General features: G+C 41.9%; 1 protein-coding gene across 9 annotated transcripts in view; it reads left to right on the forward strand.

Annotated features, from left to right (window-relative positions):
* Window positions 1–26,803, forward strand: part of myo1b (myosin IB) — a 248,800-nt gene that overhangs the window by 168,357 nt on the left and 53,640 nt on the right. For 5 of the 9 annotated variants that reach the window (XM_051930300.1, XM_051930302.1, XM_051930304.1 and 2 more), the window contains exons 14-16: window positions 8,808–8,904; window positions 17,738–17,800; window positions 18,544–18,744. In XM_051930300.1, the coding sequence (XP_051786260.1) occupies window positions 8,808–8,904; window positions 17,738–17,800; window positions 18,544–18,744 (361 nt within the window). Of the gene's footprint in view, window positions 1–8,799; window positions 8,905–17,737; window positions 17,801–18,543; window positions 18,745–26,803 lie in introns of all 9 variants that reach the window. The other 4 variants (XM_051930301.1, XM_051930303.1, XM_051930305.1 and 1 more) reach the window with 1 other exon arrangement.

Genomic DNA, 26,803 nt, shown 5'->3' on the forward strand with positions numbered 1-26,803 from the left:
TAATGACTATTCGACTTAGGACAGCTACCTCGGCTCAGCGGCAAATGGCAAGTTTTCGCCATCTGCTACGACTCATTCTTCTCAATCTCGGTTTACTACCTGCAATGGTTTCGACTGCGTTCAGTTATGTTTGTCTTATAATTACAGGAGACAAAGGCAACTGATCTCAAAACAAAAATGAAGGTGATCAAGCAATATGAGGTAGGAAAGAAAGCGAATGCGACCGCATGTGACTTTACGTTATCCCATTGTAACCGGTGATCATCAGACACCCTGTACTGCTACAGTTAAAACTCTGCAGCTTCTACGTTGTGAGTCAGGATGTTCCGCTTCGTGTTAATGGCCACGAAGGGATAATGAAATCACACTGAACTCCATTCTCTGTTAATGTTTATTATTAACAGGCTGAAATGTTTAAACAGATAACATGCGAGTGCTCAAACTCCGCTGGTACAATTCCCCCTCTCACAGTCAATGCAGTGAACACTGAGGACGTAACGTGACGCAGGCAAAGAAAGGCGAAGCTGTTAAAGGTTCGGCACCCATGCGAGCAGTAGTAAAAACAAAATAAATTAATAATATAAAAAATATTTACAATAAAAAGATAAATCTACACAATGTGCTAATAATGATTATAAAATAAAGGTTATAAAATGAACAATATGACTTAAGGGACTTACTATACAGTACTATACATATGGTCAGGTTAGACTACATACTGTTTACCAGTTCGTCTTACGTTAAGATCGACTTACGACCGGTCTGTTGACACCGAGCCTGATCCTAAGTTGACCAATACCTGTGTTAATGAGGTCTCCATCTTGAGCTGAACTCGTTTTCCCATCCCAAACTGTTCCTTGAAACCAAGAGCTTGAAGTTTCAATCGTGTTTGCCAACAAAAGGAGAGCTGGGTTATGTTTTTTTTGGAGTTTCCAGATAAGCGTTCACTAAAGAGGGCCTTTACGCTTCCCCCTGGTACCTAGAAATATAAAACTAGGCCTTTGCTGTGGCTTCTGTGTGTTTATTTGAGGATGCAGTGTGTCTTGGAAAGAGGAGAGCGATTACAAACATCGGGGCTGAGGATTTCACAGCTGATTTCGCTTCTCGTGGTTTTTTTAAACAGGGCAGTGGCTGCTGGCTTTGAGGGGATCAGTCGCTCACGGGAGGAAGTTTTATCATGTATCCAGCTTTGTGAATGCTTAGAAGTTCTTGACTTCTCAACATCCCCAAAATGTTCCCATCTATAACCCTAAAACTAGTTTTACCAATATAGTCTGCAGTCATTTATGATGAAAGCCTTATGCAACAGCAACAACAATATCTGTCTTGTGTAGCTTGAAAATCTCACAAGGAAGGCCTCAATGAACATCGGCATGCCATGTTTTTTGACAGCACCGTAGTCTTGAATGTCTAAGAAGACAAGAAGAATGTCCAGAAAAACTTGGGAAAGGGAGAGAGTAAATGGAAGAAATCTTGGGAAAGGCAATTCAGAGAGAGACTCCCCTTTCCCCGGTAGGTAAGGCGTGTGCAATATGTGTCAGAAAATGAGGAAATACATCACACAAAACAGAACACACATTTAGATGACCACCTCAGAAATACAATCCAACAGTGCAGACAACTTTGTTCTTCCATGGCACTCCTCATCAAGTGCAGGCGCACAGCACCGTGACTGCTCTCAAGAGCAGGTGATACTGCTCTTTAAATCCAGAAGTATCACATGTAAGGATACAAATGTGTGTGTCAAATTCATCAAAAATAAAGTATAAAGTAATTAACATAAGTAAAAAAACATCATCCGTCCATCACTTAATGGTAGAACTACAGCCAGATTAAAGGAAAGGAGTCGGAGATGACACAGACGGTGTCCTGGACACCTTGGCCAGAGACCTACGCAGAGAAGTTGGGGGCACTCTCTCACACACATACACATAGAGAGAGATCAGCTGACGTCATTAGTGAAGCATGCTGCTCACGGTGGTCAGAGACCGGCTCTGTGTGGCTGATGTAACTCGTGCCACAAAATGGTCACCTCTGAACCAGAGAACATCTTCTTGAAGCCCGTCACAGTGCAGAGTTTTGAACGAAGATGCTTTGCTGTGAGAGTCCACAGCAATTCAATTGGTGATAAGGTTGAGATATGCACTGTTGACGAGTGAAGTGTAGTGGCGACACTGCACAGAGAAGGTGAGGAGCGGACATAGAAAAAGATCAGCTGATGTCACCTGACGGAAGTACTGCTCATGGTGGTCAGTGGCAGGCTCTGAAAAGCTTACAGATGGTGGGCTCCATTTAACTCATGCCACAAAGTGCTTGCCTCTGAGTCAAAGAGTTCTGGTTTATAGTTCCCACCGGCAGTTCACCACAGCACTTTAGAAATTTATAAACAAAAAAAAATCTTAAGTGAGTAAAAAATGTAGAGCGTGTGTACCCGGTGAACACTGGCGACACACTGTGACAGTAAATAGTAGAGGGAATTGGCGAGGAAGTCGGGCCCGCTTTACCACAGTCACCAGCTACTCGACCTCTTGCTCAGTTCAGCTGAGGCTAAAAGTGTCACATTTACATGGTTGATACAGTTTTCACAGCAAAGCTTTTATAAATTATAAGAAAAGTAGAGAATTACACTTACAGGCTCACCTCGGGTATTGCAGAAATTCGGTAAATTGGGGTGCGGAGAATCAGGATTCTACTGTGTGTGTGTGTATTTTATATATTTATTTAATTATGATCCTTAGCGCGACAAGAGAAGCAAAATCAGCTGGAGTGTTCACGCAAATTATAGAAAAAAAACCCCATCTAATGAGAAGCAGACAGACAGACGTTGGACGTTGAGCAGAAACGTGAAACGCAGTTTATAGCATTCCATGCCGTTCTTGCCCTGTGGTATACATAGGACAAACTTCAAAAAGAATCGCAACACGTATGCAGGAACATCACAACGCCGTCAGAAGAAAGGACTCGCTATCATTGATCTACACGCATACTAAATCAACAGGACATACATTTAACTGGGACAATGTACAAGTCAAATTTAAGCCCAGTACTAAAAGTGCCAGAGAGCTGGCCGAATCTTGGCTATCAAATGAGAACAGACACTTGGACGTAAATCCAGCATATGCAAACTTAAGAACATGTTCATAATAAACAAGACTTTACACCCAATACCCCCTTCCTCCTGATCACACTGACTTAGCCACCTCCGGAACCCGACCCCCCCCACTCCCCCCATAATATTTTGCCATATACTGCGTTTGATTTTTGTAAGTCTAAGTATTATCTTCTGATGAAGAACCCTGGCAGGGGTTGAAAGCTCAGGTATAAAAAGTACTTTGTGATACCTGATTCATTTTTCTCCCTTTGTGGATCTCTAACTGCAAATATGCAAACCGTATCACAGACCTTCTCTTCCATATATATATATATATATATATATATATATATAATATATATGTCAATAATGGAGAATCCACTAAACAGGATCATCTCCAGACAGAGGAGCAGCTTCAGCGACAGACTGCTGTCACCGTCCTGCTCCACTGACAGACTGAGGAGATCGTTCCTCCCCCACACTATGTGACTCTTCAATTCCACACGGGGGGGGGGGGGGGGGGGGTAAACGTTAACATTATACAAAGTTATTGTCTGTCTGTATAACTGCATTGTTATCACTCTTTAATTTAATATTGTTCTTTATCAGTATGCTGCTGCTGGAGTATGGGAATTTCCCCTTGGGATTAATAAAGTCTATCTCTATCTCTATCTAATATAAAAATATTGTGAGAGAGACACGTCCACAACACTAAATAAAAAAATAATGTGCGTATGCGGTACCAAATTCTGACACTTTTCACAAAATGTTACTGCTAAACATACCCATAAAGATGTAAACGGTGTGATGCTCTGCTACCTCACAATAAAAGGGACAAGGGTCCACATCATTATTGCTCCCTGTGTCGAGTTTGCATGTTCTCCCCTTTGTCCGTGTGGCTTTTCTTCTGGTGGTCCGCTTTCCTCCTCCTAATCCAGAGATTTTGGTGGATTGCCATTTTTAAATTGCCCCCTGATGTGTGTGAGTGGTGTGTCTGATGTGTTCACCCTGTGCCAGACTGGTGTCCTGTCCAGGTGCTGTTCCTTCCTTGTACCCGATGATTACTGGGATTGGCTCCAGCTGCCCCCAGTACCCATTGACCCTGCCCTAGATAAGTGGGTTATAAAAATGGCTGGATATGTTATAAAGTTATCTTACCGATTGGAGGGAGGGCCTCATCGTTAGCTAACAGCCACTTGTGTGTGACGCCATAGTATCTGGGATTTGGATACTGCAATCTGAGCAGCCGAGGGGTCCTCTCACCCCTAATTGTTCTCCACTTACAAAGACCACTGCATCTTCTAATGTCCTACTGCAGTAGTAAACAAGCAATCCTAACCTTCATCATACTAATATTCAGGAAGACTAAAATGAAAAATGGGAGCTTTGCAGTAACTTAAGTGATATTAACCATTTTGGGACGGTCAGACATATTTGTATTCTGCTACTGTAATTAAAGGACTTTTTGATTTTTATTAACTCTTTGATGGTATTTAATTCAGGTTTTTTTTTTTTTTTTTTTTAAAGCCTTACCCTTCAAAGGATCATTCACTTTCTCGTCAAGCCGCCACTTTTACATGCTGCTGTGTAGCTGGCGTTTCAGGACCAACATTGAAAACCCAGATTTGAGAACAGTGCAACTATTTACTGACAGTGGAGGTGTGAGATGTTGTGCTTGATAAATGTTTAAAATAATTCAATCCTTTGAATCTTTTGTTCTAAAGCTTCATCGTTTATTGAAGTTGTGTAGTTCTAACAAAGTGCTCTTTCACCATTTCGGAGAAATGAAGGCCATGCCACATTACATAACTTTCCCCAGCAATTTTCAGTCACAGTCATCTTTTACATAATCTTAGCGAGTCGGAGACCGTCAGTGTCACATGACATACCCTGCATCTCACCCCTCAAACGGCTCATTTTACCTATCAGTTGTAGGGACGGCTCTGTGCGCGTGAGAGCTGACAACCGATGAGCGCTCACCAATGCGTAAAATAGAGCAAAGAGGAACGGGACCTCGCAATCAGAAGAGACGCTCGTCTTTCTGATGATGCTGTTTTATATACTGCGGCACAAAAATGGCAGAGATTAAGGCAGAACTTGCATACCTGTAAACCCTTTACAAGGCCAACAGCTCCATCAGTCTGCATGTTGTTTGATGTCAGAAAAACAGGCAAGCTCGCTCGCGATAATGTGAAACTGTGCTAGAGAGTCGTTAGAGTTGCCTGCCATTACTAATAGCTTAATATAACGTGCCCAGGTGGCAAGCTCAGAAACTGCACTTTGTCAAATTTTTGACTGGAAGTCGTGTAATGTGACGCCAGCTTTAGTGGAGCAGAAACGGAGAGCTTGCTGGGCCCGTTCTTTTCAAACTTTTCATACATCCCGCATAAGACGTCCATTTTTAATAGGAGTTTCAATTTTTTTTTGGGGGGGGGGGATTTTATACTTCCCAGCTTTTCTGTGCTGGCTAACTCTGGTGTTGCTACCCGGGTTTCAGTTATGTAATGGACATCTATAATGAAGACTGACGTTTTGAGGTGGTTGCGTGTTGCATGTTGGTTAGCACATAAAACTAAGATCTTCACTGTTACTCCCACGTTATACGTGACATTAAGTTCCCCATAAAGACGCCCTCCTTCCATCATTTCTAAAACCCTTGTTATTTTCATTTTTTACCAACGACTAAGATTTCCTTTTTTTTTTCCCCTTATTTAGCTTGAGGAAATTATTCTTTATCCATCCATAGATTCCGAATGTTTTCAATGATTTTTTTTTCCAGAAACAAGAGCTACACAGCAAAGCCAGGTTGTGCTTGTTGAGTTGATGGTCCAAGGGGTTTGGTCTTGAGGCTTCATCGTCTTAACACCCTAAAAAATGGAAAATGACTAACCTGATGACCTGAAAGAGAGAACCAAAAAAAAAAAATCCAGTGAATTTTACAAGAAATGTTGTGTGTGTTCATTGCTATTTTTGTAGATTTATATGAAAAGTATACTTTTGTTAAGATACTTGATGTTTTTCCTCTTGGGGTTTTGGTGTGCAGTTTCTTCCCCCCCCAACCCCGCCCAGCCTGACACTGCTGTTCCTTGCCCCGTGTGCTGTTTACTTTGTGTGGAGCTCCTTCTGCACTTTGCCTGTTGCTGTTGGTTTAACTGCTTTTGTTTTTTCAGATAAAACATTTTGACGCATCCTTTTTTTTTTTCTTCTTCTTCTTGGTATTTGGGATTCACCAGAATTCAATGTGGATTCCTGCCTTAACGTTACTCTGTCCTGTTTGTTCTTTAATCAGATGATTGATGTCATCATTCACAAGCAGTTCATATCCGGAGTGTGTATATGGGAGCTTATAAAACCAGAGGAGCTAAATCTACTTAGGGGTCGTTGTTGTCCTTTGTACAGCACGGGGCTCACTGTGATTGTGTCCACGTTGCTGCGGCAGGTTGTCCACCACGTCGGTGTGCGTCACTGCCGTCTAGTCCGTGGAGTTCACCTCTGACTCTTTAGTGAAAATTTGTGACACGTCATGTTAGATTTGTGCCGAGGACCTCCAGCTCTGACAACAAGAGTGTCACAAACTTGGGAGAACCTGAGCCTCAAGTCCCGAGAAAGCCCCAAACAAACAGCAGGATCTGTCAAACTTCTGCTTGTAGACATTAAGGGCAAACAACACCATTTATTTCCGTAGCACATTTTCATCCACAGAGTGTAGCTCAGTGTGCTTTACCAAGATGTCAAAGGAATAGTAACAAGAAAAAGAAACACAAGTTAGGCAAGAATAATAATGAATAAGTAATACAAAGTAAAACCGTAGCTCACATAACATAGATGCGGCCAATCCTCAGCATTCACGCCTTCGACTTTCGCAGGATTTTATTTGTAACTTCATTTTTATTTTCACGTTAGTCTACCTTAATAAAAGGAGATGGGTCTGTGTGTCTGTCTGGTTGCTAAGAGACACAGCAGCCAATGGAACACACAGATACACAAACACTTGTCCTTTTATTAAGGTGGACTAGCTGTGCTACTCGTCTGAGACAGGTTGAAATCTCAGTAATCTAACATAGACATCAGTGTTAGCGTTTGCAGCGCACCATCTATTGGAAAGTATTTTGTAATACATGTAGTAATAAAATACATTGCATTTGTCATTCCAAAAGATGGCACATTATAAACATTAGTAATAATAAAATATATTGCATTTGTCATTCCAGAAAATGGTGCATCACAAACATTAACCCAGCTTTCACAAATCCTACACCAAATGGCATATAACAGACATATGTACAGTTACATTTACATATTTGACTGACACATTTACCCAAGACAACATACAACTTTTATGATACAATTGGTTACAATACTTTTGTTTTTCTAATTGGAGCACAGGCTGGTCAAATGACCTGCTCATGGTTACAAAGCTGCTTTAGTGGGATTTGAACCCACAGCCTCAGGGTTTGAAGTTCAAAGCCTTAAGCACTACATGCCTGCATATACATTACATTTGTCATTCCAACAGATTGCACATCACAAACATTAGTAAATGTGTTACATTTTTCATTCCACTAGATGACGCACCACGAACATTAACAATGCTTTTATGAATCCCATGCCAAATGGCGCATGACAGACACATGCATTGCATTTATCATTCCGACCGATGGTGCAGCACAAAACATTAACTCAGCTTTTACAGATCCCATACCAAATGGCATATAACAGACATGAACTGCATGATGCACTGCAAACATTAACGCAGAGGTCTACGTTGACTACTTTGATTTCATCCTGTCTTGGACAGATGGCATAGGTGGTGAGAAAAATCAAAGTGTTCAATAAACTTTGTGTTGGAATGTCGGCACCCTCTGTCAGCTGCAACCAGCCAGGTAGAGACATCATCAGTGGCAGCCTGAAGATTAAATGCCACCTCGCCTTTGCAGTGATCCCACATGCCGAGACCCAACACACATAGCCGATGTTGCTGCCGGATTATTTCAATGCTGTGTGGCCTTCCAATCCCATCCACCTGCCATGAGGTACAGTGTGTCGGAGGTGATGTTGAGATCTCGCCAATCTGTGTCTTTTGACAGTAGCAACTAAAGTTTCTTTTTTCTTTATTTTTTATGGAGATGTTGGCACAAAAGCTCACAGAATTCTAGGAAATGGCTACCAAGATGCGTGTTACTGATTGGGCTATTTCATGGTTAATGTGTTATGAAAAGTGTGTATTAAATGGAATTCTATGCAGAAAAGTGTATTTTGAGCAGTCTAACAAAGGACTACAGTTGGTGGTGGTCCCCGGAACCTAACCCACAATTTCCCAAAGGTTCTTTGACTTTGGTGTTTGTTTCCTAGGAGAGTTGAGGATTGACTGCACATAATTAGTAGACAAACAGAGTCCTTGTATACTGTACTGTGCAATCTCATGTTCTAAATCTGTAAAGAGAGGTCTCTGCTCAGGTCAGAAAAAACTCCATGAATTTAGCTTTACTACATATATTATTAATACTTAATAAAACGCAAATCATGGTAACCGTGTCTCTTTCACAGTCTCTCCTCAAGAAGCCATCCCTTCAAAGAAGGTGATAAATCACCACCATGAAAGACGTGAACTCCTGTAACAGGGCCCGGCTACTGTTGACTAACATTAGAGTCGAGTTGTTGACAGCTGGTGTGCTCCTTGTACTAAAATTCTTTCTGGTTTTTGGCAGGATAACAGCTTTGAGCAGTTCATCATTAACTACTGCAACGAGAAACTTCAGCAGATCTTCATAGAGCTGACTCTGCGAGAAGAGCAGGAGGAGTACATCAGAGAGGTAACCTGCCGCAGTCGTCCCATTTCAGTGTTTATCTCTTTGTGCTTCACTTCTAGCCCCCCCCACCATTTCATTTCTCGTTGCATGTGCTAAAACACGACCTTTCATTCTTACTGTTTGTTTCACAGCCTCAAACTGCCTCACGTCTTCCCCTGTGTTTCTAATCTCAGTTTTTGGCCATGTGAGACGTGGGTGCTTTACCTAGCAGCTGGTAATGCACAATAGGAATCTCCCCCTCACTAACCCTTCAACGTCGACTTAGGGTACTTTTGGTGGGTCCACCTTGCACTTGTAACTGTCTCTAGCCTCATGTCTGATGAGATGTTCAAAAAATACCGTAAAGAAAAAACATTTGGCAAATAAGAGGAGACCATTAAGTCCATTGTAAAGAATGGCAGGCACAGGCTGGCGTCCCGACTGGGATAGTACGTGATTCATTACCTGATCAGGACACCGCCCTACTGAATGGCCAAGAAGAAAGGTTATTTACCAGAAGCTTGGCAGGAGCTGACAACCTTGGAGTAAATATGCTGGTATCCCGGTAGGGAATGGACTGAAGTTCTTTACCTGGCTGGAAGGCCAATGTAATTGAGGAACAGGGGGAGATGATGATTAATTCAGGTCAGTGGCTCCCCCGATATGCTTGATGGCAGCATACCCAAACTGGGACTCCCCCACAGACATCTGCAGGGCATGCTAGAACCTGTAGTCCCATGGGGCAGCCCTGTTGAGTTCAATGGGGTTCTACCAGAGTAGTAATCCCTACTCTATGGGGCTTCCATTGGACCCAGTAGTGCTTCCTACGGGATGTGTTCTAGCACCAGAAGTACTCCCCAGTCTAAGATAAAAGGAGCCACTTGACCTCATCCAGATGAGTTGGATTTGCAAGGTATTGCGATCAAGTCGGGTGTGGCGTCATTCCAGCTTCCAAAGTAAATGGAACACAGGACATGTTCTGGCTACCGATGTGGTACGTCTGTCTTAAGTGAAGGAGCTTCATGTTGATTTGCTAATCATCACCCATTTTTATGCAGTAGCTACTTACCTATTTTATTTAATTTTTTTAATACCAAGTATAGGCAAACATTTGCCGTTATTAATATGATCACTGGGCTGGGGAGGGGGTCTTCCAATTCGGGGCTCATTCCATTTTGATTTACCGTATGTACTCGCGTATAAGTCTGGTCTTGAAATCTGAAAAATTGATTATAAAATCAGAACCCGACTTATACATCCGTTCAAAAAAACATTTAAATTTTTTTCTTTACATTTTCTTGCCGCCTCTAATCTCGTACCAGTTTCTCAGGCGCATCGAATTCTGTTGCAGCAGCACAGTTACCAATTTCTTTTGCCACTTCAATGACTTTTAATTTAAACCCAGCTTCATATTTCCTTCTGATCGAACGCTCCATCGTAGATAAGGGATGCTCTTACGATAAAGGTGTATGAGGGTGTGAGATACAAAAAACACAAATCAGTACAAACGTCACTTCAGAATACTTCGGGCATCACCGTGTGGTCACGTCGGCACAATACATAGAAAAAGAAAAAAGGCCGTGTGCTCCGTGGTTACTCTCTCAGGTGCGTGTTAGCATGTCGTAATCTCTTAGACCAATAGCGTGAGTTTTCCGCCTTCGACTTACATGACCGACATTATAAAATACCAGGAATTACACAGTAAAATCAAGTCCCGACTTCTCCGCGGGAGAACTTAAATGCGAGTATATACGGTTCTTATTTTACGTGGTGTGTCTCATGACGCAGATGGAGAACGCACAGTTGTCACTGAAATGACCCCAAGCAACCTGAAAACGCTGAATGACAATTTGATTTGCATTGTGGTCATAGAAACAAATGCAGCTGGTGCCCTGGCCTGATGTACTGAAATACAATGGATAACAAAAAAGAAATGGCAAAATATACGCATGAAAATGTGATGATTTACCACTTATTCTCTCTGATGGCTGCTCACCTTGTGGTGGATTGGCGCCCTGACCAGATAGCGTTCCTACCTTGTGTCCGACGATTGCTGGGAGAGGCTTCGGATGCCATGGAGAAGTGGGTTAAGAAAATTTAATGGATGGGACTGCATTTCATTTTGGCAAGGATTATTATTATTCTTCAAATCTTTATCATGCCGCCCACTCAAATGTTCTCTTATTTCCATGAAGACTACGCTGGTGTCAATACTAATAACAGAGCAGGGGGCGTTCTATTGATTTTTTTTTTTTTTTGTTTGGTCAGAAGTGATTATAGTAAGGGGGGGGGGGGGGGCTGAGGAGAGTCTAACAGGTAATCTGCTAACTTGAAAATATCAAAATGATGCCAATTTGGCACCACCATAGCCCCCCCCAACCCCCCCCCCCCCGTGGGTCTTCTATATACTATTTGTACCATGTCCAGATCTTGTAGGTGGTCGCCTTGCATAACGGCAACTGTCTAAGTAACCAACCATACAACAGCACCACTGTGGTGGATGGGCGCCCACTCCAGGGTTTGTTCCAACCTTGTGCCCTTTACTAGCTGGGATAGGCTGCAGCACCCGAAACACCCCCAGACTAAGACCTTGATCCGAAATAGGAGGGTGAGAAAATGACATGCAGCCATACCTCATGCACTTCAGAAGATGTCATCCACCTGAAGCTCAGCATGTTTGGGCCCGGCCAGTACTTGGATTGGAGACCAACCAGGAAAAGCTTGGATTTGTGTTGGTGAGGCCAGCAGGGGGCGCTTAACCCTGTGGTCTGTCTGTGTGTGGATCCCAATGCAGTGACGGGGACGCTGGTCTGTAAAAGTGGTCCCGTCTTTTGGATGAGATATAAAATGGGGGTCCTGACTCTCTGTGGTAATTAAAGATCCCTGGGCATCCTTCGTAAAGAGCAGGGTTTATCCCGGTGTCCTGACTAAATCACTGGCCCCCTAATGATCCCCTGTCCCTCAATTGTCTGTCTCTCTCTCACACACCCCTTCACTAGCTAATGTATGATGAGTGTATTGGTGCAAAAATGGCTGTTGTCGCATCATCCAGGTGGGTGCTGCACACTGGTGGTGGTTGTTGAAGTGGCTCCCCACTCACTATGTAAAGAGCTTTGAGTAGTGAGAAAACCAGTATAGAAATGTAAAGAATTATTATTAGTAATATCATGTCATCATAATAATAATATGTGGGATTCTTTTGTATTATCCTTAATTTTTGACTGCTTTGGCTTCCACAGCAAAGCACAGCCCCTCGAATGAGCCGGATCCATGTGCCATCAAAGCAAACACGGGCGACTTTGAGTCACTGAACTGGTGGTGCCGTGTGAGCCGCGCGCTGCCCTAATGAGGTCAAATTAAGAAAGGCGCACAGCTTCTGACAAGGAGCAGATAAACGTTCAGCTTTTGATTGCCGTAACTGTCAAAGTAAATAAAGCAAGCGAGCGCACTGACAAACATTTTATGTAACTCATCCCAGGACGTGCGCCTCACACGAAAGGTTAATGACACCAGCGCTGCTTCAGGTAAAAAGCTTTCTGCCTAATGAGCGCCAGCATGCCCACTACCCAGTGCGTTCAACCCACACACTCCTGTTGCTAAGCAACGCTTTCTTGAACTCGACGCTATCGGGCAACGGCTTTAGAGTCTCAGGTAAACAGCAGAAGGGTGCCATGTGATTGGGCACGGGGGCTTCTCGAGCGTAAACAAAAGCAAGTGTACCTCCATCGTTACTGCAGTGGCGACTTTTCATTGCTGCTGTGAGGAGGCGAGCCTTGGCTGCTTTTCCATCCGGGCCTGCCTGCTTGTGTGGCACAGGTTTGGTAGTCATGTACTAAAGCATGCTACTGCAGGTGACGTGAAGGGACAAAGATTCTTAAAAAAAAAAAAAAAATTAATCAGCCCTGTGACCGTGAACTGCTTGGTTTGAAGATGAATAAATGAATGGGTGAGTAATCGGAAAGGAAATCTGTGCATTGAAATGGCAGCATGTAGTAAGAATAACGACGTGTTTCTGGTATAGCACAAAATCCCACAAGGAGTGCAGAAATGGGCTTTAACGGGCCCTGTCTTTTAACTGCCAACCTCCCTGCCTTGAAAAACAACACAAGAAAAACTCCCAAAAAAATAACTTGTAGGAAAAAAACGGAAGAAATGTTGGGAAGGGCAATTGAGAGGCAGAGAGAGGCAAGGATGGGCATGCAGTGGGTGTCAAAAACTGGGGTAAATACAAGACACAGAACACAAGTCATCAGAGCTGGGTGGGATGGCCAGTCTATCATGGCCACCTCACCAATACACAACAACAGGACAGGCGACTTTGTTCTTGTATGGAGCTCCTCACTCAAGTGCAGGTGCAGAACATTACCAACACTCTCGACAAACAAGATTAACGTTAAGCAAATCTACCGTATGTTGTTACAGATGTACAAGTTCTGCTCCTTAAGTGTCCTCCAAACTCGGACAGCTGCTCCTGACCCCTGCTCTGAGTCTTTTTTTTTTTTTTTTTTTTTTTTTAAACATGGTGGGCTTCTCTTACACCTCCATCAACTTTTTCCTCTTGCTTGGATGAGATTGAGGCCTGGATGTCCAAGAACTTACTCAAGCTGAACAGCACCAAAACTGAAGCTCTTTTAACTGGCACCCCCCATCAACTTCGTTCCTCTGTAAATTGTATTTCCTTTTCTGACCGTACCAGTACCCTCTCCCCTTCTGTTACAAATCTGGGTGTCAAGTTAGACTCCCATCTGTCATTTGATACACATGTCCATCACCTTTGTAAAATTGCATTCCTTCATCTCCGACACAAAGCCAAACTCCGTCCCTACCTCTCCCTCTGTGATGCTGAAAAGCTGGTTCATGCCTTTGTCTCATCCAGGCTGGACTATCGTAATGCACTCCTCATTGGGATACCCAACAAGAGCCTTCAAAAGCTCCAACAAATTCAAAATACTGCTGCAAGAATCCTGATGAGGGTGCGGAAATATGAACATCTCTCACCAATCCTTTGGTCACTTCATTGACTCTCTATCCATCTCCGTATCGAATACAAACTCTGTTTGTTCACTCACCAGTGTATCCATGGAAATGCTCCACAATATCTTAAAGAACTCCTTATACTACAATCCACTACAAGAAACCTCCGTTTTACAAATACCCACCGCCTTCGCCCCCCTGTGACCAAACTTCATACAGTAGGTGACCGAGCCTTTGCAGCCGCTGCTCCACGGCTCTGGAAGGCGTACCAGAGAGCCTGAGAACACAGCAGATTGTGGGCTGTTATAAAAAACAGCTAAAGACTTTTCTATTTAGGAAAGCTTATTAACAAGAATGCTATAATTATTGTGGTTTTATCTCTGTTTTTATCTTGCCTTGCTTTTGTTTAATCTTTTTATGTTGCACTTTGAGATTTACTGCTAATGTAAAGTGCCCCTATAAAAAAATGCATTATTATTATTACTTTCTAAATCCATATTTTCCAAGATTTTCATAAAATTTTGAGGGTGCTTTTGTTCCATATACAGTGAATCAGGGTCATAATGGAAGGGAGGGCGACCCAAAAACCGGCCTTGACACGGACATTACAATTGCTATCAGGAAAAAGGGTGCACTGGGGCTGATGGGCTATTGGTATTGACCTTAATATATAAAGGAGCCCCGTCATGTTTCTTGACACAGTTCTGCTGAATGATTTGTCATCTCAAAATCCTCAGTGTGGGTATGTCACAGAGAGGATATGCAGCATTGTTTATGATGACACTCGGCTTAAACTTCATTCTCTCCTACTACTTCCAGGAGGTCCAGAATGTGCTCCATAACCGAGCCTGCCCTTTTAATTAGCTTGTGAATTTGGTGGGCCTCACTTTGAAGAGATGTCACCAGCCCATCACACCACACTGGCCATCACAAAGTTGTGGGAGATGTGAAGGGTGTCACTTCCCAAATTATAGGTACAGCGTCTCCTAAGGAAGAAGAGTCTGCTCTGGCCCTTCTCCAGTTCCTCTTAGTCTGCATATCTGGGAGGCAGCAGTGCTGCAATGTAGAAGAAAAATTAATAACAAAATTATTATGGAGTTTAAAATGAACAAATGATTACTGGTGTATAATGTAATGTCAGGAGGTAACACTGCTGTTAAATTGACGTAATGAATGGTTATAGAAGCAACTATGAATTAATGACCATGGAGTCACGATTTACATAATCCATAATATTAATGTAACGCTTCTTAGTTTGCTCAAAGGGAGAACTTCATCTCCTAAAAGTGCATTTGTTTCATGAAACCTCGCTTAGTGATGGATAGATGGATGGCCCCAATTTAGATTTTGCCTTTTTCTTTTCTTTGTTTCACTCTGTCTGATGCTCAAGAAAAGTCTGAGTCTGCACCCAGTAGTCTTGACCTTGGGCTGGAATATTTCAGCTCTTGGCTGAATTCCAGAGAAGTGCATGGGAAATTGACATTAACCGCCATTAAGCGGGGGGTTGGGGGGGTGGAGTGTTTGGAGAGTAGGAGAGCTGCTCGCAGAGGAAGTCCACCTCCACATTTTTTTAATGGGCATTGTGTCTTTGGCTGATATGTGAGGAGAGCTGAAGGCCTCCGCAGCTAACAAAAATCATCCATCCATCCAAGCATTTTAACAGTAAACCCACAAAATCCACTTCAGGCTAATGTGGGGGCAGCACTGGACACAAGTTGAAATGAAATTCCGAACGGGATGCCACACTCACTCATGTGGGGACAGTTTACATTCACAATGCAGCGTACAGTTCAAAAATATATGCCGGTGTGTGTGTTTTTCCCCTCCCCCTCTTGTACCTTTTATCATTTTATGCATCGTTTTTACTTTTGTGAAGATTGAGACCTGTAGGGGGCGGGAAAGAGCCTCAAAACCTCAGACACATCCTCACAAGCTTACACACAAATTTTCCTTGGGATCAATAAATGTCTATCTATCTATCTATCTATCTATCTATTATATAGTGCCTTTCACTCTATCTCTATCTATCTATCTATCTATCATATAGTGCCTTTCATCTATCTATCATATAGTGCCTTTCATCTATCTATCTATTATATAGTGCCTTTCACTCTCTATCTATCATATAGTGCCTTTCATGTATCTATCATATAGTGCCTTTCATCTGTCTATCATATAGTGCCTTTCATGTATCTATCATATAGTGCCTTTCATCTATCTATCTATCTATCTATCTATCTATCTATCTATCTATCTATCTATCTATCTATCATGTAGTGCCTTTCATCTATCTATCTATCTATCTCTTTTATATAGTGCCTGCCATATCTATCTATCATATAGTTCCTGCCATATCCATCTATCCATCCCACCATCTTTCTATCTCACGGGTTTCAAACTCCGGTCCAGGAGGGCCATAATGGCTGCAGGTTTTCATTCTAACCATCTTCTTCATTAGTGACCAGTTTTTGCTGTTGATTAATTTCTTTTGCTTTAGTTTTAATTAACTTGACTCAGGGCTCTTAGTTGTCTCTTTTTCCTTAATTAGAAGCCAAACAATAATGAGACACAAAATAAGCCGCCACATGACCAGCTCACCTGTGCCCATCACACAATATCTGAAAATAAAGAAAGGTGAAGGTCTCGGTAAGGTTGATCTCTCAGGTCACGAAAACATTCTGACAGTGTTCTTAGAAAAAAATAGAAAAATCGACAGTTTTGGAAATGTCTGCTATGGCAGAATGGGAGCAACAAAAAACCATGGAATTAAATAATGGGTTTAATTAACAGCAAGAATCAGCTTCTCATTAAGAGACTGGTTGGAGTGAAATTGGTTGGAGTTTGAAATCCCAGTTTAGCTGGTCATCTATTGGCTTGTTTCACATCTCATTTCTGTTTGGCTGTTACTTAATGAAGAAAAGAATAAATTCAGAGAACTGAATTCTTAAAAATAAGGCTATTAAAATGAAGGGAAAAGAAGTTAATTAGCAGTGAAAACTGCTCGCTGATTAGCAAAGGGGTTAGAATGAAAACCTGCAGCTACTGCGGCCCTCCAGGCCTGGAGTTCGACACCACTGATTCTATCTTGTATTGTGCCTGCCTTCATCCATCCATCCATCCTATCTATCTCTGTTTTATGCAGTGCATGTAATATCAATCTATCCATCCATCTATCTATCTTATATTGTGCCTGCCCTCATCTATCTATCATATAGTCCCTTTCACGTTCTATCTGTTTATTATCTGTTCAATGATCTGTTCTATCTATCTATTATCTTTCACTGTCTGTCTGTCTATCTATCTGTAAATACCGGGTTCAAATGAAACTTTTATTTTAAGGAAATACCTTTACAAAGTGGGAGAGGCAGCGCGGTCATGGTGCTGCCGCATCTCAGTAAAGAGACCCAGGTGTGCACCCCCAGGTCCTCTCTGCATTGAGTTTGCATGTTCTGCCCATGTCCTCCCACTATCCAAAGACAGACATAAAAGTTAGGTGGATTGGTGATGCTGGGTTGGCCCCTGTTGTGTGGGTGAGCTGTCTGTGTGTTTGCCCCTGTGATAGACTGACGCCCTGTCCACGGTTTGTTCCTGCCTTGCACCCTATGCTATCTGGGATTGGCTAGTTGGGCCTCTTCTCGCTGTGAGGCAGTAGCGCTAACACTGTGCCACTTTGCCGCACTGCCAAGGAGGTTAAGTAAGTAAAAAAATAAAAATTGAATTACATTAATCCGCATTAAGAATGATTAGAGGTTTCTGTGAATGCTGAGTTCTTGCTTTATTATATGCTTGGGTTTTTTTCACTTAGATATGATGTTGAAGTGTCTTTTAATGGTGTTTGCTTTGAATGACATTATATTTAAATAAAGTTTCTTTTCTATTGTAGGGGATTGAATGGACACACATCGACTATTTCAATAATGCCATCATCTGTGACCTAATCGAAAATGTAAGTGGGGGTCTTCATGGGTTGTCTGGTTAACTTCAAGATATGTAGAATGAAATGTAAATATTTGTGTTACCAAATGTGAATCATTAAGTAGGAAAGCCATTAAATAAATATGTAAGCTGGAAAAAATAATACTATTTAAAAAAATTCAAATGGAATACATGTAAGTGTGGGCGCATGTTTAAATTATCCTACATTTATTTTGCATTTTGTGGATTTTCGTTTTTTGTGTTTCTGTGGTTGTTTTCTCGATGGCTTGGCTGTCTATGATCATTTGCGTAGGCCAAACTCTCCCATTTGTTATCAAAGTCAAAATTTGAGTGGCGTTCATAATTCCTTATTACTTTCCTCTTACTCTCAACTTCTTTTATTTATTTTTATTTTTTTTACATTTCTGCTCCTCATGTTTTATTTCAGGACAGCATGGTGGTTAGCCTTGCTGCCATACATCTTCTGGATCCCCTGTCTGTTTGTGGAGGGTTTGCGTGTTCTCCCAGTGTCGGAGTGGGCTTTTCTCAGTATTACCCGAGTAGTTCAGTATGTTAACTGGTGGATTGTCCCTGTGTGACTGAGTGATGCATGATTGTGCCCAGTAAATGCAACCATATGTAAGCACGCATAGTGGGTTCAACACTTATTTTAAAATCTTCCAAACCTTCAATCCCACCAGGAAGGAAAAAAAAAAAAAAAAACTTCCATCATTTCTAATTGTTGAATCCCTTTTTGTCTGCCGTATTCTCCAGAACACCAATGGCATCCTGGCCATGCTGGATGAGGAATGTTTGCGGCCCGGCACAGTAAGTGATGAAACCTTCCTGGAGAAGTTGAACCAGATCTGCGCGGGACACGAGCACTTCGAGAGCCGCATGAGCAAGAACTCCAAGTTCCTCAATGACCACACACTGCCCCACAACTGCTTCAGAATACAACACTATGCGGGAAAGGTATGGCGAGCTGACGTGTTACTGGTTACCCATGGCAAAGCACAATTTAAAAATTTTGATTTGATATACAATGTTAATCCATAGAGTAGAAATTGTCTTTTCGCATCACCAAATACAAAGGTGCTCGGGCTTTGGAGGGGTTTAGGTGGGTCTGGTAGTGTGGCAGAGAGGCTCTGGGGTGTTAATTGGGGCTGGTCGACTGATTGTGTGCTCACATGCAGAAATATGAGCGGTTCAGTCAATTACCTCCTTAGCGGTTTGGGGTTTCTTTCTCAGTTACATTATTCATATATAAATCTACAATACATTTGCTATTTCTTAAAAATAAGTTTCAGTCTGAAGAGTATATACCAATGCATTATAGTGATGTACAGTAATCCCTCGCTATATCGCGCTTCACTCTATCGTTGATTTTATATGTAAGCATATTTAAATGTATATCGCGGATTTTTTGCTGGTTCGCGGATTTCTGTGGACAATGGGTCTTTTAATTTCTGGTACATGCTTCCTCAGTTGGTTTGCCCAGTTGATTTCATACAAGGGACGCTATTGGCAGATGGCTGAGAAGCTACCCAACTTACTTTTCTCTCTCTCTTGCGCTGACTTTCTCTGATCCTGACGTAGGGGGATTGAGCAGGAGGGCTGTTCGCACACCTAGACGATAGGGACGCTCGTCTAAAAATGCTGAAAGATTATCTTTACGTTGCTACCTTCTGTGCAGCTGCTTCGTGAAGCGACATGCTGCACGGTGCTTCACATACTTAAAAGCTCGAAGGGCACGTATTGATTTTTGATTTTGTTTTTATCTGTCTGTCTCTCTTTCTCTGCTCCTGACGGAGGGGGTGTGAGCTGCCGCCTTCAACAGCTTTGTGCCACGGTGCTTTGCATACTTAAAAGCCAAACAGCCCTATTGATTTGTTTGCTTTTCTCTCTATCTCTCTGACAGCCTGTGCTCCTGACGCACACTCCTTTGAAGAGGAAGATATGTTTACATTCTTTTAATTGTGAGACGGAACTGTCATCTCTGTCTTGTCATGGAGCACAGTTTAAACTTTTGAAAAAGAGACAAATGTTTGTTTGCAGTGTTTGAATAACGTTCCTGTCTCTCTACAACCTCCTGTGTTTCTGTGCAAATCTGTGACCCAAGCATGACAATATAAAAATAACCATATAAACATATGGTTTCTACTTCGTGGATTTTCACCCTTCGCGGGGGGGGGGGGGGTCTGGAACGCAACCCCTGCGATGGAGGAGGGATTACTGTATTATCATTTGAAGTGTGTAGATTTGACCAAATCCGTATATTAGGTTGGCCTACTCTCACACTTTAAGATTAACACGCACACATGCAGAGAGACCCCAGCCACACAAAGACTCGAGTGATGCCAACTGTCAGTCATCCCACACAGGAATCCCCTTCACAAACACCTGTCACTCTTAGTACTCTACATAGGGACTCACTGTCACCAGCACTAACAAACATACGGGAGTCCTCACAACACATGCTGTCACGCTTGGGTCACAGATTTGCACAGAAACACAGGAGGTTGTAGAGACAGGAACTTTATTCAAACACTGCAAACAAACATGTCTCTCTTTCAAAAGTTTAAACATGCTCCTTGACAAGACGGAGATGACAGTTCCGTCTCACAATTTAAAGAATGCAAACATATCTTCCTCTTCAAAGGAGTGCACGTCAGGAGCCGGGAAGGACAGAGAGCAAGAAAGGCAAACAGTCAATTAAAAATCAACAAGTGCTGTTCGGACTTTTAAGTCTGCGAAGTATCGCACGATAGATTGGCAGCAAGTAAGCCCAGCAAGCAAGGGAGCAATGTGAAGGTAGTCTTTCAGCGTTTTTTTTAACCTGTAGGGGTGTAATCAGCCCCCCAGCTCACAATACGAGTGCTCAGTGCTCTTCAGCTTATACGACACTTACCATCCAACCAATGTCTGTCTCCTACTGAAGTTGTTCTTTATATTGTGGTGTGACCTCTCAGTCCTGATACAAATGGCATCTCCCCTTGAACCCGGTGCCCCAATTTTTAAATATTTTTACTTCAGATCCCAGTATAGAAATGTAAAAGCATTACCAAATACCAAAAAGAATACAATATAATAAAAAATATAAATGGCAAAGTCTGGATGTTGTGGCTGTGTGTGGGAATGACAGGAGACACAAGGGTGACACTGAAAATTTGGGTCACCAACCAGGTTGTCCCGTTTATTTGTATGAAGTCCAGCTCAAAATGCACCTTAAGGTGAAAAGAAGAATTAAGTCACTGGGGCAAAACACAAAAGAAGCTCTCAGCTTTTCAAAGTAGCCTCATGGTAATTTCTTGTGAGCTCCGTCCAGCAGTTCGCTCTCAGGAGAGAATGACGACTCCTTCCGGGCAGCCCAGCTTCTTTATGGCGTGTGGGGCTAAGTACCCACACTGGGTAGTTTCTGTAAGCTCCAGGGGGAGAAAAGAAGAGGAGAACATTGGCGGCCGTGTCCCCTCTCACCCCGGCGGGTTATCTCGTACCTTGATCGAGCCCATGAAGAGGTCCTCCGATGTGCACGCGTGACAATGTATACTGCTTACTGAAAATCAGTATTGTCAAGGGTTGGTAGCATTTTCATTTAGCATTCAGCATCATGCATTGGTCACATTTCTCTGACGTCTAAATCAGATGGTCTCGTGCCTCGATCTCTGACTTTCACATCTTGTGATGTTGTTCTTTCTTTGCTTCCTCCGCTACCTCAAAGTAGCCCTTATTTATGTTAAAATCTCACATGGAGTCTTCAGGACCTGCAACATTGCACACGTTTGACTGGCTGGTCGTCTGTATGATGGAAGACTCTGCTCAAAGTCATTGACCTCTTCATGGACCACAGCCTACCGCTTTCCTTTCCCAGGTTACAAACTAAAACCACTTTTAGGTAGTATAGATTATAAACTAATGGAAACAGCTGAATTAAGGTTATATGTTACTGGTGCATTACAGGATGAGTGAATTGCCCCTAGTTAAATAGAGCTAACATTTGCAATGTGAATTTTAATTGCCTTGTAGCTCATCCTGGTTCGTGTTTTTTTTTTTTTTTTCTGTGTCCACCATGGCCATTTGATTTCATTACCGGAAATCCAAGTCATTAAGCAATAAAACTCGCCCTCTCTGTCACGGGTGGCCAGCAATTCAGCTATAAAGGCCAGCATTCCTAAAGCTTTAGGGGTAGAAAAAAAAAAACTGGTTTGTCCATTTTCTTTGCTCTTTATACATAATAAGTAAAAATGCTTATTCTACAAGTAAAGAATACAAAATGACATGCAACGTATCGCTCCACTACGTAAACATTTATGGTTTCATGTCAATTCACTTTGTTCTTTTGAGTACAGTTGAGAACTCCATACAGGGTTGGATCAACCATTAGGCATAATAAAGACACGCTTAGGGCATCAGGGGAAGTGGACACCACTGAAATTTTTCATTGCCATATTTATATACAGTGAACCCTCGTTTATCACGGTTAATCCGTTCCAGACTCTACCGCGATAAATGAATTTTCGCGAAGTGGGATTCTTTATTTATAAATCGAATATTTTCGCAGTTAGAGTATAGAAAACCTGTTTACGACCTTCTAAATACATTTTTTAACATTATTAGAGCCCTCTAGACATGAAATAACACCCTTTAGTCACCATTACACTCGTATTACCCAATATATTAGACAAAATAAGAGAAAATAAGACATATTAGACGTTACAAATATCATATTATTATTATTATTGTACTGTACATTTAATTACACACACACACACACACAGAGTTCTTACACACAACCACTAACCTATGAAGGCACGAGCTCAGTAGGAGAGTCTTCAGGTTGTAAGCTGGAGCGCTGATCGCACCCTCAGAGGACACAGCCGCCCCTGTGAAAACCCCTGAAACAGCTGACAGTCTACCTTCACATTGCTCCTTACCTTTCTTACTTGCGCTATAACGCGTGATAAACCTCTCACGCGGTACTCCGCTTAATTAAAAGTATTGTGCAGCGCCTCTCAGCTTTGGAATTGGTTGTTTTGTTTCTCTCTCTCAGACATTCTCTGCTCCTGGCGGAACTGTCATTTCTGACTTGTCATGGAGCACGTTTAAACTTTTGAAAAGAGACAAATGTTTGTTTGCAGTGCTTTGAATAAAGTTCTTTTTTTTTCTACAACCTCCTGTGTTTCTGTGCAAATCTGTGACCCAAGCGTGACAAGGTGGTGCAGTATCTTCAGCAGGTGTGTCGTTGTCTTCTTCCGCTGAAGGAGTACTAGGAGTAGGCAGTGGGTGTCTGGGTGTGCGGCTGAAGAACATCTTGATAGGCAGTTGCTGGCGCTGTCTTTTCATATGCGTGAGGAGGCTTTTGTAGGGTATTGCCATCTTTGATCATATCCAAGAGCTTCACCTTCTCCTGGATGGTAAGCATCTTCCTCTGGCGCTTAGTTTCATTGTCAGAAGGCTTAGAAAAAGCAGCACGTTTAGGAGCCATCGTGGGGCTTAGATAAAAGTTCTCAGAAAGCGCATGCATAGTGACGTAAGCGTGTATGAGAAAAAATCGCGATAGAGTGAAGCCGTGAAAGTCGAAGCATGATATAGTGAGGGATCACTGTATAGCATTCGGCGTCATGCATCGGTCATGTCGTCCACTGAGGGTGAGTGCAGCACAGTGTTGCTGGACATACGATAATTACCGTACATGTACAACAATATATAACATACCAATATCATACACATTTTGTACAATACTTTTATATAGGGAAACAAAATAAATATTTTTAACACTACGTGTTTTGAATTTTCACACAGAGATTCCCCCACATACATGCGTACAATGCTTAAATGTGTATGGGGCACCAAAATATTATAAGTGCTTAGGGCCTCTAAAGGTCTTCATCCCCAGAGCATATTGAGGATTGGATGCTACACTGCTGACTGAGTTTGGTGGTGTCTCAGCAGCTGAAACGCTGGCTTTGTAGAATTTCGATGGCTGTACAGGCGTCTTTCTCACCCAGCGATAACGTAAATTGTTGAATTTACTGCCTGCAGACAGAATCAGCTGATGGAAATGCTTAAGACCAGAGTAAAAAAAATTAAACTTAATATAAGTAGTCTGCCATTTCAGAAACTGAAAGATTTTACACTCTGGGACAACTGGTATCTTAACGAAACCATCAGAGTTTTCAGTTTTTCTGTGATGTAGATTTTAGGCAATGCTGCCCACACACACTGTCCACTCTCCATCAGCCAGCTAGCTGGTTTCTCTTCTAACATCTCTGTTTTGCCGCCCTGTCTTCTTATAGGAGGGTGTCCCATACTGATTCAACTCCTCAACTCAAATGTCACTTTCAGTGGCTGGTTTCTCTAGTTGGCTTCATTCAGTTAGCAGCATTCTGAAAAGGCCTGGCTTTGGTTTTGCTGGTTGTCACTATTTACAGCAAAAATGGTGTCCCCTGTTCACTGTTTTACAGGACAAAGTTTCCATTCCCTTTGTCATATGATCACTTGTTGACTGCCAATAACTCAGCTGAAAATCCACTTTTGGACTCTCCTCTCTGGAGAGACGTATAGATGGGAGACCAGGATATGGACGGAGCTTTAAGCTACAAAGATTCCATTGAGGCCCCCCAGTAGTTAAACCGCAGGATTTATAGAAGCTTCTTCATTGCACATTTTTATATGACGTAAACCGCTGTTTGATTTATTAATTTTCTGCCTGTAATTTAGTTCCTAAAAAGCTATGATAACTCTGCCTGGAATGGAATACCAAAGACTGGCCTCCAAAACAGTGAAGGTTGAATGGAAGCTTCTGAATAGCTAAAAGGCCTTCTTTGTAGAATCTCAATTATTGGATACGTCCATATTTCATACATAATATTTAAATGACTGCCGCTGGACAGATTTAGGAGAGCTGATTACTAAAAACGAGCATTGAATTCATCCCCAGAGAATCCTAAAGTCCAGGCCATAAAATACCACTTGAGCTTTAACTACACTCATTTCATTCAGCCATCTCAATAGTTAAACTGTGGAATTTATGGAATCTCGTTTCTTGAATTGCTTTATATCACCCAAATGGACTTTCGATTTATCAAGTTACTGCCTGCGAACAGAGTCGTCAGTTCAGCCACATAAATTGAGTCTACAAAGTACTGACAATGAGATGAGACGCCACAATGTCAGTTGAGCTTTACCTACAGATATTTCGTTTAGTTTGTTGACACGCATACACATAACCGGATTAAGGTGAATGACCTGATTAAGGCAGAAACCTGATTTCTCAATAATCTGCATTTACATGTGCATGTAATCTTCTGGAGACCCTCTTTGTCAAATGGCTCCAGTATTAAACTACACCAAAGTAAAATCTGGTTGACCTAACTGAAAGCGTACTGTTGCGTTTATACTCACACACACACACACACACATATATATATAGTCGATTCTGCTTAATTGGGCCACCGGTTAATTGGGGCAGCCGCTTATTTGGGCCAAATCTCAAGGAATGAAAACCAAAATAACAAACTAATACATAATTTAAACACTTAATTGGGACAACATTCCGCTTAATTGGGACAGTAGCAGACGCGTGCGGCAAGTCAGTCATCTATCGTCGCCCGTCGAAGACGCACTGGTAAGTTTAGAATCTAAACTATCTAAACTTTAGATAGTACAATCTTAGAGTGGAGTAGCACATGTCTGCTTAATAGTCTACCGTCACCACTACCGAACCGTATTCAGTTACCCCTACACCACCTCGCGTGTACATATAACGTATAAACTTTTTTTTTTTTTTGTCAATTTTATTTATAAAATTATAACCCTTGCCAAGATGTCAAGAAATTATTTTACACTTTCAAGTAATATTTCTTTGCTGGATAAAATTAAAAGCCAGCCATTTAATGCAAGCCATCGTAGGCTCGCCTAATTATTTTACTTTAGAATTTATTATTTTTTCTTCACAGCTTATATTATTTTCTTATAATTTATATTTGGGTTCAATAATTGTATTAAAATATTGAAAGAAAATTATTTGTTTAATTTTGTGGAATTTGCTTAATTGGGACAAAATGTCCTAGTTCTAATGTGTCCCAATTAAGAGGAATCGACTGTGTGTGTGTATGTATGTATGTGTGTGTGTGTGTATATATATATATATATATATATATATATATATATATATATATATATATATACACATACATACATACATACACTTCCTGGCCAAAAAAAAAGTTGCCACCAAAAAAAAAAAAGGTCACACACTCTAATATTTCGTTAGACCGCCTTTAGCTTTAATTACGGCACGCATTCGCTGTGGCATTGTTTCGATAAGCTTCTGCAGTGTCACAAGATTTAGTTCCATCCAGTGTTGCATTAATTTTTCACCAAGATCTTGCATGATGGGTGCATCACTTCATCTGCCTCTCTTCTTACCCTGGTGCGCCCATCACCCTGGAACAGGGTAAATCTGGACTCATCAGACCACATGACCTTCTTCCATTGCTCCAGAGTCCAATCTTTATGCTCCCTAGCAAATTGAAGCCTTTTTTTCCAGTTTGCCTCACTGATTAGTGGTTTTCTTACAGCTACACAGCTGTTCAGTCCCAATCCCTTGAGTTCCCTTCGCATTGGGCGTGTGGAAATGTTCTTACTTTCACTATTAAACATAGACCTGAGTTCTACTGTTGTTTTTCATCGATTTGATTTCACCAAACGTTTAAGTGATCGCCGATCACGATCATTCAGGATTTTTTTCCGGCCACATTTCTTCCTCGAAGACGATGGGTCCCCACTATCCTTCCAGTTTTTAATAATGCATTGGACAGTTCTTAACCCAATTTTAGTAGTTTCTGCAATCTCCTTAGATGTTTTCTCTGCTTGATGCATGCCAATGATTTGACCCTTCTCAAACAGACTAACATCTTTTCCATGACCACAAGATGTGTCTTTCGACATGGTTGTTTAAGAAATGAGAAGCAACTCATTGCACCAGTTGGGGTTAAATAACTTGTTGCCAGCTGAAAGATAATCGCCCATG

This window comes from Erpetoichthys calabaricus, chromosome 8, assembly GCF_900747795.2.
Source record: "Erpetoichthys calabaricus chromosome 8, fErpCal1.3, whole genome shotgun sequence".
Lineage (NCBI taxonomy): Eukaryota > Metazoa > Chordata > Cladistia > Polypteriformes > Polypteridae > Erpetoichthys > Erpetoichthys calabaricus.